We start from the raw sequence: 12,081 nt of genomic DNA, 5'->3' as shown, positions 1-12,081 counted from the left end.
AACGTTTATCAGCCAATTAATGAGGAAAAATACAGGTCCTTTGTACTGGTGGCTAGTAATCTAATACTGCCATTTCCCGAGTCCCCCAAAAATATAAGAATTAGATCTACTTAACAAGAAAACACAGAGAATAGTACCAAAGTTTTCAACTTACTGCCATGACAGGAAGTGCAAACGGACAAACACACATCTGGTTTGACAGATAGGTCTCCTGGCTGATAATGTTCTCCTCTGTGATAAAGTTCTTTCTCTCTATAAAAGAGGAACTCCTGTCTTCATATGGCAGACAGAAAAGACTGGTTCTTGCTGTAAAGCAGCCGGAAAACAAGTGAAATCATCTTCCTCTGAGAGAGGGGAGTTGCCTGTTTGTAACATGACAGGTGTAGTGCCTTCTAAAGACAAAGCTGTCATGGCCAAGCTTGAGCTCTGAGGTTACCTCATGCTTTATCTTGTCTCATTTTCTGTACATTGTTTGGACTTAATAACCCTCACCACTCTTGAGATAAATACCACATCTCTTGATGCTGCAGACCTGTACCACTGAAGAAAACAAAGTGTACTGAGACGGCAGCTCAAGAGCCAGTAAAATATGAGCCTGCAGCGGGTGCCTGAGCACTTTACAAGAGTCAGATTGGCTCTGAGGGTGCTTGATCCACATTAGTTACATAAAAAAGATCTGCCTGTCCAGTGCCAATGCTTTACTATGAGGCATTGCAGCCCCTGGTATCAGCATTTGCTCTCTACACCCTTGGTGCTCACCTGTGCTTGCTCAGGTGACTTGTGCAATGCCACTCACTGTTCCTTGTGCTGCTTGGGTGACCCTGCTGGACTTGTGACTATCCAAATCCCTGTTCCAGTACAAAGTTTACCATGGGAGTCTGTAGGGCAGACTGAGAAGTTTTCAGTTGGGTCACTTTTATGTCAGTCCTGTCCTTCCTACACATCAGGGCCAGTTTTAGTGATTCCCTCCTGTTTCTTTATATATGTTTAATGATCTACCAGCCAAATGCACAGACATGTGCGCTGCTCTTCTTTAACAATACTGAATTTTGGTACATCCATCACTCAGGAAAGCAAATCCACTTATAAGTGAGACATTTTTAAAAGCTCATGATCAGGTGCAGAGATAAAAGGCCAAATTTGAGCAGTTATTACTAACCTAGAGAACTATTTTATTGCCAATGGGCTTAAAAAGAAAACCATAAGAAAATTAATATCAAATAATGCACGTATTATTTATACATGAGCCTTTAATGAAGGAGATAGTACATAAACATCCGAGTGGACTTGCACGTGTATATACTCAAGGAAGAAATAAAGACCTATAATGAGAAGCAATTATTGATCTGTCTCAAGGTCCCAAATCCTTATCTGAGTTGTAACAGCAGAACTCACCTGGAACTAATGAGAGGTACTCTAGCATAAAAGACAGAGATCTCTTTCCTGTGATTTTTGGTGTTTTCTTATATGATAGTTTCATCCGCACCTTGGTTCTTTAGAGCAGTAACTTGCTATAGCAAAGCTGGGGACAGACTTGACAGATATATTGGGCTGACACGGCAAAGTTTTGATAGCAGGGCAGCTGCAGGGGTGGCCTCTGGGAGCAAAGCCCAGCAGCTGCCCCATGTCAGAGCAGAGCCAGCTCCAGCTGCTCCAAAAGGGACCGGCCATGGGCCAGAGCCAAGCCAATGAGCAACGTTGCTTGGGCCTCTGTGAGAGCAGATTGAAGAAAGGGAAAAAATCTGCTGGGCAACAGTAGCTGACAGAGAAGGGGGAGAACCAGCGTTGCAGACACCAAGGTCAGGACAGGAGGTGCTGCAGGCAGGCAGCAGCAGTTCCCTTGCAACCTGTGCAGGGAGAAGCCCCTGGTGGAGCAGGCTGTCCCCCTGCAGCCCATGGGTCCCCCATGGAGCACATCTCCACGCTGCAGCCCCCCCATGGGTGGAGGAGCCCCCGGGGGAGCAGGTGGATGTGGCCTGGAGGAGGCTGCGGCCCATGGAGAGCCCCCGCAGGAGCAGGCCCCGGGCCGGAGCTGCAGCCCGTGGAGAGGAGCCCACGCAGGAGCAGGGGGTCTGGGGGGAGCTGCCCCACCTGTGGGGGACCCGTGCTGGAGCAGTTTGCTCCTGGGGGATGGATGGATGGATGGACCCCGTGGGACGGAGCCGTGTGGGAGCAGTGCTTGAAGAGCTGCTGCCTGTGGGCAGCCCCCCAGGCTCAGCTGGGGAAGGATGGCATCCCTGGGAGGGACCCCATGGGGGTCAGGGGCAGAGAGGGACCATGAAGGAGCAGCAGAGACCAAGTGTCAGGGACTGACCGCAGCCCCCATTCCTCATTTTCCTGCACTGTTTGGGGGGAGGAGGTGGAAGAAGGTGAATCAGGGGGAGTTTTTTTTAGTTTTAGTCCTCCTTGCAGTAGTCTGTTATTAGTTGGCAATAAATTACATTAATCTTCCTTATGCTGAGCCTGTTTTGCCCATGATGGTAATTTGGGAGTGATCTTCCTGTCCTTATCTCAACTTATCTCAACTTATGAACCTTTTTTCATCAAATTTCCTCCAACACCCCTTCTGAGGAGTGAGAGAGTGGTGTGTTGGTACTGAGCTCTCCACTGGCGTTAAACCACCACAGTATGTAAAATGGAAACTGGCCATCTGAATTCAATGAAATCACAAGACAGCTACAGAGGCTGAGCATTTGGCAAATTCTCTGTTAAAGGAAGCCAGATTATTTGAAAGCAGAATGATCATGAAAGGGCTCAGCAGACACTTGAGGCAAAGCCTGGTACTAAATTGTTACGTTTCAAAGCATGGCATGGGGAGACATATTGTATCATTGACATTTCAATGACCTTTTCTGTATGGAGCTCTGCTTAAAAATCAGTGGCTTGATCAGGCTCATCTCTGTGAGCACTTAAACTGATGTGGAGATGGAGGTGGGGAAAGGTGTGAAGAAAAGGCCATTAAAAAGCCTTGCTCTGGCATGCATAAGCAATGGAATAGCAGAACCGTCAGCCCTTCCTGCAGTCCATCTAGCCCCTTGATCTGCTTCTTCCCACTGTCTCCTGTGGAACACAGAGACCCAAAGGAAGAAGGTAGAGTCAGGTTTTTGAAGCGACCAGCAGCGCTGAATAGAGACTTATCAAGGAGAAACTGGTTCTGACAAGGAAGCTACCCAATTTGAGCACACGTATTAAAGGCCAGCTCCTGTTAAAGCTAACTGCAAAGCTTATCCCTTTCAGTCACCCGTGCTGGATATGGAGAGGAAAATTTTCCCCTCTCCCCTCAAGTTTTTTCTAGTGTCTTGTGGACTCAAGTTTATATAACAGAAAATCAGAAAAAATGCAAAGAAAAAGAGGAACTTTTTTTTTTTTTTCATGGCAGCCTGTTAACTACATAAGAAGTTCTTCGATCAAAAAACTCTGGGGCTTTTTATCCCACCTCATTTCCACTGTTCTGTAAAGAGTCTGACTTGAAACACACACGCAAAATTCCTCTTTCAACTTTCTTTTGACTAATTAAGAAAATATTAACGAGGGTCTGACTGAAGCACATTTCCTGCATATCCTTCTATTAGAAACAGCCCCAAACCAAGTCCAACAGAAACTACACGTCCTTGTTCACCACTGCCAGGGTATGGCCAGCAGCAGGGGTTCCCCTGGGGCCATCCTGGTCTCATCACACCCTCCTCAGCCAGGAACTACAACCATTTACTCTGCCTGTCAAGATGTATACCTTAAAATTAGTCTCTTGTGTTTAGGGTTTAAACGAGCTTTCAGAGAATCTTTGCTTCCTGATTCGTTTTTTTTTTTTTTTTTTTTTTTTTCCCTCCATCAGGCACTGCTGTACCATTCAGTTTCATAAAGAAATTCTGAAGTATTATGCTGAAAGCTATAAATAAGCACTGTTTTACCATCAGCAAACTCAAACAACAGAAATCGTGTAACTAACATACACCATTATACCACCCCAAAATACTTCACAACGCTACTGAAACTACTACAAAGCTACCAAAACATTACTACAGGTACTGGCTTCGTTTTATAGCAGTTCATTTGTCTATAACAACATATGTATTCAAAGTCCCCAGAGCATTTTTCTATATTATGGTGGAGAATAACAAGTTTTCTGCTTGATAAATATTGTCAAGTAGCAAGTAATAATTACCTTTGTGAAATCCTAAGTTTGTTAATTTATCAGCCTAGACAAGAAGTTTCATAGTTGCCACTGAGGTTGAGAGTGCTATTTAGCATGTGCTGCTTAAAATTACTAACAGACACCATGAGGATTTAAATGGTATTCTATAGGCATTAAAATTCCTTACAGAAATGGTTAAGGAAGTGAATAAATAGTGTCTTTGAAAAGTTTTCCCATTCCTCAAAATGAAACAGATTCAGCTAGTAAACAGTGGGTATGCCAGAAAGGACTTTCCATGCTCTCTGGTAAAGCAGAATGTTTACTGGGTAAGTAAAGACATCCTGAATATGAGCTGAAACACACAAGTTATTAGACTTCTTTTGTTTTCCACTTTCTGTAAAAAAAGAGTATCTTTTAAAGCTTGTGCTCTAAAGAAAGGGACAAAGAGAATAATGAAAACAATACAAATCAAGACCTAGGGTTTTTCCACATTAAACTGAAGTGGATAGATTATTCTGCTACCAAAATTCAAATGTACACTTGAATTAAATCATCATGTATTTCTAAATAAAAGTAACAAGTAGGACTTCCTCAAAAAAAAAAAAAAAAAAAAAAAAAGCTATCTGACTTTCTGAGTTTAGACAATATTGACCTAATTAAAAGCCTACATCAAGAAAAACTGTAGTTCATGGTAATGCTGTAGAGCATTTAATACAGAAAGCTAGGTAAAGGTTAAGACTGAAACAAATGAAGAAAACACGTCTTTCTCTAAAGTAGAGCAAAGCTGGTTCATTAAGTAATGACTATGTACCTCCAGTTCTCTCTGATTCAAGGAAGCTTTAGACTTCCTATATAGGCTTGATATCATTCCCAGTTTTCGAGCCAGTAATGGTTTTAACATAGCTTTCAAAACCATAAAGTCTTTTGTCAGTTATCTTAAACTCCTTGTTAGTAATGGTCTGCTCTAACTACTCATGACATCTTGTACTATCATCTACCTGATGTTAGAAGCATCCATTGCTATTACTCAGAAAGAGCTATACATATGACCATATGACCTACATTGTGGGAATTTGAAGTGAAACATGTTTTGTGTCCCAAACACTTTATACTGAAGAGACAGGCTACATTAACACAGCATAAAACAGAAAAGAAAAAAAAAAAGGAAAAAAAAGGTCAAAGAAGGGAATGTGATAAAATAAATGATCAGATACTAATCAAGAGCTGAGATTGCAAATGTATGCAGAAGGATTTTAGCTGCACAGATAGAACAAGTAAGTTTTGATGATATCAAATGGAAGTAAGCTAGAGGACTTATTAAGTGGCCAAATAAGGTGAAGGGGAGAGAAGGAGAGTGATGTGGAGAGAAAGAGGAGTAAGAGAGAATGGCAAGCAAGTATTAGAATGAGATTTTATTGCAGGATGAGGACGGTACATCTGTAGTTGTGATAAGAGTGCAAGACCATGATGCCAGAAGGAAATAAGCACTAGATTCCTTGCACAACTCTCCCACTCCTTCCCTGAAAACAGACAGGGTGGAGAATTGCAGAAGGGCACCATGGTGTTGTTTATGCCATTTTTTGTGCTATCAGTGATACCTGGTGTATTTTAGGATGCATTAACAGATTCTCTCATCTTATATCCTCTGAAAGCACATGCACTGCCAGCAATTGTCAGAGACTTAATGACCCGATGATTACATCCAACCAACACACCCTTCAGAAGCAAAGGAGGGGATGAGATGGCACAGAATTAGCTCTATGAGTTCTTAGGTGTTCACTAAAGTGACCAGGGAATCTAAAAATATGAAACTGGAAAAATGTTTCAACTGGGCTCCACTTTCAATGGTTCCAGTCTAGCCCTGCTAGTCACCCAACACAGTCAGTTAGACCCTTGTCTTATCTGAGCCTCTAGACCTGTAAGATTAATCAAACCAACAAACCAACCAACCAAGCCCTCTCCATTCACATCTGTTTTCCTCCCAGTGCAAGCACCACAGGCAATAACTCCCTGGCTGGGGTTTTGGGTTGGTGTGATGATAGGCTCCCACTGACAGACTTTTCTTTCCTCTAACTGCATGCCATGGACAGGTTAGAAACTCACAGAAGTCACTGTAATACTAAAGCCCTTGTTCACCTCTACGAGACAGCTGGCAACACCCGAATGAAAGATAGAACAGGGTCACTGACTGCAGCTGCTAGCAGAGCAGAGTGGTAAGGGTGTTAGCTGGAGGTCACAAGGAGCACAAGCCCTGCCTGTGGAAAACAACAGCACAGATACATCTGTGCCATGCTGCTTCAGCTGCCCCCTTCCAGTGACCAGCTTCTGTAGCCCTAAGTTCCCAGGTTTATAAATTGTCTTCCTCATACTGCTGCTTCAGTTTGCTCATCCTTTGGATACACAAGGATGAAATGATTACAGCAGCTGCATGTCAAACTTGGACATGCAGATGGATATCTTTTGGCTTTGGGGAGTTATTGAGCCAGCTGCACAGCCTTTAAGGAGGTCAGCATGGCAAGTGCTAAATTAAAAGGAAAGTTATGAAGATAGAGGGAAAAGAATAACCTTAAGTGGAGGAAGACAATAAATGGCAATGCCTGTTAGCCTCTCTTACAAATTTCAAGGATATAATAAAGTTATAACATTAATTATAATTTTAACTGCTGCTTACCCCGTATCAATCAGAGTAATTCATTCCAGTTACTTACAACACTATATTAAACCACACTAAATCAAAATCACCAATAGTGTGAATTTATAAGATCTGTTTTGCTGCAGAAGCATTAATGGTCTAGACTGAAAAGAAATCAATGGTACATTTCAATACAAAAAACGTCTAAGTTTTTAATATAGAAGTAATAAGGCACTTATTTTTCAGGAGTTCTGCATTCACAATATCCCCATCCACAAAAAAAAAAACAAAAACAAAAAAACAAAAAAACACCTCTTCCTTCCCATTTTTGATGAAGTTAATTCGTAGTATGTCACCACTGTGAAACTTCTGAACGTGTTCAGAACAAGATGATAGGAGTAAGCCATAGATGAATAATGTGTAGTAAAAATCAATAAACCTTATTACTAGTCACTATGGGAACTTATTTTATGCCTATAAAAATAAAACAATTATACCAATATGAATGGCAGATTCATCATAGTAATATAAAAAGTCCAAGTGTGCTTGTCTGCTGGGAATCTTTAATTCATCCTTCTGCATTAAGTATTCACAAGGCAGGAGAAACGGAACCGACTTCATAAACAAGCTCTAACTTCTAGTAATTCACCCTGCCAAAAAAAACAAAACAGTAAAACTTTAAAAAACAGTTTTGACTACTAATATAACTGGGATACGTAGGAAAGGATAGAAGTTAAAGCCTCAAAAACCTGACCAGTAAATCTGACTTTTTTCAAGTCATAATTAGTGTTTTCATATTACTGTGTACTGTGTTTAGTGCAATTAAACAAACCAGGTGGTATAGCCACAAAAAATATTTATTTTGTGGTAATACAAGTACCAATGGTTAAGCACAGCAATGGCCTTTTTCTTTTACTCTACATGTCCTCAGTTTTTGTGCATCTATTCATTTGGGGGGTGCAATACAGATATAACAAAAAAAAATCACCTGTAATTTATAGTACACAGAGCTGTGCTAAAAAAGGCAAATCTCTAATGCCTTTTGGAGTACCTCTAATATCACCCGAGGCTACTATGGGCCTTTTCCAAGCCTACTGGGGTCAGCAGAAAGAGGTCCAGCGCTATCACCTGGCTTGGGTCCCGCATAGGCCCTGGGAGAGGAGAGCACTGCGGGCCCGACAGGGCAGGCAGAGGATCGCTGCAGGGGCACACTGGTAACTGAGCCCCAGGGAGCACTTCTGAGACAGACCAGCCGTGGAGTGGCAGCTTCAGGCTCTGCTATCTACACCTACGACACATCTTTCAAAGTGGCCCATAGACACCAAGAAAGTACAAAAACAACTTTTTTTCTTTATTCTGATTGCCAAATTATTTAAGGCAGGTATAAAAATGAAAGCATTCAATATACATTTTACATAAAATAAACTAGATTACAGCATAAAACAAGTAACCAGGCAATGGCATTAAAGTCTCTCTTCTAAAACTGGATAATTGTAAACATTAAAAAAAAGACTGCAGGACTATTCAAGTAATAGAACAATCACAGATGTCTTCTGTTATGCAGGCTATTGGTTATCTGCCATTCAAGATTATCAAAAAAGACATTTCATTATTCACAGATGCTCATTATTTTCCATTTAAAAATTTTACATTATGTACAACACAGTTTTTGTGGTACTAAGATCCCCATGCCTTCCAAAGGTATATTTTTCACAATACACAATTACAATGAAACAGTGAATACAGTAACATTTTACACTGATGCATCTTAATAGGAGCCACCAAATAGACATCTACATTGTACCAAAGTGTCATCACAGTTAGCCTCTCTGAGAGCTTGTGGGAAATATCAGAAGGGTACGCAAGGTTCAGGCACACTGATACATAACATTATTTATTTACAACTTGAAAGAAAAAAAAAAAAGAAAAAAAAAAAGAGAAAGAAACAAACAACCTTTTGCGGTTAACACTTTCTAAACATGACAAATACATTTCTCCTTTTACTATGTGGTTTGCAACTTAGCAGCAGACCCTGTGTGCGAGCCTGGTTATTGATACAAAAAAAGTAAAGAATATATATATATTTTTATATATATATGTATATATATATACGCATATATATATATAAAAACAGAAGTCTAATTACAGCAACATTTGTTACTCTGTGATAAAATCTGCAATTTACAAAAATGAAATGACTGGTTTTTGCCTGCCATTAAGGCATTTCAAATTAACACCATGGAACTGATGTCTGTAATAAAGCGCTTCCTCATGTGATCCAGTCACATGACAATGTACATCTCCAAACTCATCATTCTCTGAAAAGAGAAAGAAGAATGTTTTAGTATGCGGTGTCCTCTTTTCCTAATGTTTTCTGCACCTTGGACAAACACTGTGAAATGAAACCTGCACAGTGCTCTCAAACCCAAGCAGGAAAGACATCTAAGCCACGTCCTTTTCCCTCCCCTGCCAGGAACAACATACTCGCGAGTAACATGTGCCGAGATCCATCTCCTGGGCTCTGAAACCCTAGCATGCATCACCTCTCTCAGAAGTAGAAACCCTTCTCATTTGAGTAATTCCAGGTGAGAGCCTTACATGGCCACTTGTTTTCAGAGTCAGCATTCAGAAAGACATCCATAACCACAGAACTTTATAGTACTACCTAATACATCAAACTCCAAGACTTAACATGGCAGTGATGAGAAAGACCCTACTGTTAAAGGCGTTTTGGGATTTTCAGTTGAAATGGGATCATTATTATACACAAGAGTCTCTTTCCTCTTGAAGGATAAGGATAACAGTTAGAGGGTTACTTCTACTGAAGTAACTTCTACCTAGTAAATGCCTGAGAGGCGAGAGTACAGTACTGGTATGTAACTTTAAAATTATATAATCTTTAATGGATACCCAAGCAAACCTCTCTGACAGTAAAATCAGCAAACCAGGCAGACCTGCAGATTAGATAAACTCTTAATTTTTCCTGGATCTAATACAATGGATCTGATTGAATACTACGTTTAAAACCCTTTAAAAATTACAATAAACAAACAAACGAAAAACCACAACTTACAATTTCACAAAATTTCATTTTACCTTAATAATACCAACACTTATAGTCTATGTAAAATCTCAGAAGGCAGACTACTTGCTCCCTGTTCATGATCTATGTTACAATTAAAAGACGCAACATGACAAAATGAAGAGAAGAAAACTATGAGAATATGAGAAAACTATGAGAATATGAAAAAACTGTGAGAAACTTAAAGAGAATAAAACTACGATTATCCCAAAGTCCCAGCCAAGTCCTTCCTCCTTAAAAACTACATCACACAAGGAACTTTAGACCAACAGAGGTTGTAAAATTTATTATTTGCTTTCTCCTCTCTATGTTAAAAAAAAGTAACTTAAGATTTAGTGGCTATTTACCTTCTTTGTGCAGGAAACATACCAGTTGCAGATGCCTGCGCAGCCACCTGCTGAGTGGCAACAAGGGCAGCAGAGGTCAATCCTGAGGGAAGAAGAAAGAAGGAATGTTGATGTACTTCTGGATTTAATGCATTTTTGTGAGAAATGGTAGGAAGCATCTCCAAGACAAACAGATAAACAAACAAACAAAAAACCACCATCTGAAAATGTGTGTGTGTGCGTGTGTGTGTGTGTAACACTACACGAATGGCAAATGTTTTGGGCAACAGTATTAAGGAAATCTACCCAGTATAATCAACTTGGCTTCTTATAGTATACCGAACTGTCCTTGATAGATATTTTACAGAAAAATACAGCATTCCTACTGATTGTATTCCTTTCCAAGTACTGCACTGCATGCTGCTAAATGGTTTGTATGAATTCCTGAATAGGAAGCTCAGCAGAAGTAATAGGTACCAGGAAACAACAAGAATCAAAAGTCACAGTGAATTACAGAAACGACATGCCAGCTGCTCAGAATACAATACTTTCATAATAACTTATCATTTTTACAGTTTTCCTACTGAACAAGCATAATGCATCCCATAGCCATATGGAATCACTGAATCAAACTGAGAAATTTCAAGACTTTTACACAGGAAAAATAGCTGCTGAGGCACCAAGTGAACATAATGAATTAATGTCATTTTAGCCAGCAATTGTGATAGCACGTACTTTGCTGCATGGGAGGAAACCTCCTTTTAATTTAGCTAGAATCCAGGCTTAGTAAAAAACAGTCAAAGACTGGTATAAAACCTAGGGAGAATGAATCGTGTCTTACTGTGCTGCTTTTCCCTGACTGCAACTTTGTGCACTGCATTTGCAAAAATACAAAGAGTTCTCTTTCAGACAATCAAATTATAACACACGCAAGCCCTTGTGACTCCAATGCCTTGTACGTAAAATATGCTCATTATCAAATGCTTCTGTCTTTGCTATATTTCTTCCATTCCTTACACAACTCTAATTATACAAAACCAAGGTTGTTTGGTTTGTTTTTCACTGCCTTTCAGCCAGTTAATGTCAGTCTGCAGTAGGAATCAAAACATTCATGTGAATGACAGCCTAACTGTTACATCTTCACTAATGTTCTAAAACCCAGCTTTGCTAACAAAACTTAGTATTTCTCAGGCATGAAGTTACCTATTTGCTGTTAGCCCTCACTGTGAGTTTCAAAGCCTTCTTCCTAAAGGTAAAGCATTTCTGATTTAACAAGGGGATTCAAAATGCTTCATGTAGGTATGACTTGCAATGTCAAGGTAATGACTTCACACGGTGAGCTAATGCCATCACTGGAAACCTTCTTCTGCTCACCTTGAAATGGGTCATACTGTCCAGGTATAAGTGGGTAACCCATCCCAACATGTGTGTGATGGTGTGTATGGAGATGTCGCTGGCTAAAAGGAGAATGACGGTCTCTTTCCCTTTCTGCTTCCCGTTCACGCTCAGCTGCTGATTTTTCCACGGGCTGGCAATAAAAGGTGAAAGCAAACTGATATAAGACTTTTTCTTTAAAAAGGAGAAAATCTCAACAAAAACACACTCACCAATATTATGTGGCAATGACATTCAAATGATGAAGCTTTTTTTTTCTGATGAAGAAGTTTATATAACATTTTATTTGCATTTGATTCTAATCTAAAGCTTGTGTCTCTGACTAATGGAAGACTTTCTATGAGCAGAAATTTCGAAGCAACACACTGCAGCATGAAGGCTTCCACCTTGCTGACCTCTAGTTTTGGGCACCCTTATGCTTGGCTGACTTGCCAATGCCTGAACAACCTATTTAAGCTGCTGAGAGCTGATGTAAATGAATCCTCAGCCCTCTTTAAAGCACTCAGGGGATCAA

At 40.3% G+C, this 12,081-nt stretch overlaps 1 protein-coding gene across 14 annotated transcripts in view; it reads right to left on the bottom strand.

The window, feature by feature from the left end:
* ZNF608 (zinc finger protein 608) overlaps positions 1-12,081 on the bottom strand; it is a 149,687-nt gene that overhangs the window by 59,496 nt on the left and 78,110 nt on the right. For 7 of the 14 annotated variants that reach the window (XM_072030763.1, XM_072030762.1, XM_072030764.1 and 4 more), the window contains 2 exons: positions 11,547-11,700; positions 10,194-10,275 (listed from right to left, as the gene is read on the bottom strand). In XM_072030763.1, coding sequence (XP_071886864.1) covers positions 10,194-10,275; positions 11,547-11,700 — 236 coding nt within the window. Of the gene's footprint in view, positions 1-154; positions 7,415-8,094; positions 9,083-10,189; positions 10,276-11,546; positions 11,701-12,081 lie in introns of those variants that run through there. The other 7 variants (XR_011805680.1, XR_011805681.1, XR_011805682.1 and 4 more) reach the window with 3 other exon arrangements.

Source organism: Anas platyrhynchos, chromosome Z (assembly GCF_047663525.1).
Source record: "Anas platyrhynchos isolate ZD024472 breed Pekin duck chromosome Z, IASCAAS_PekinDuck_T2T, whole genome shotgun sequence".
Classification (NCBI taxonomy): Eukaryota; Metazoa; Chordata; class Aves; order Anseriformes; family Anatidae; genus Anas; species Anas platyrhynchos.
The sequence above is the reverse complement of the archived record's forward strand: the minus strand, read 5'-3'. Positions and strand labels throughout refer to the sequence as shown.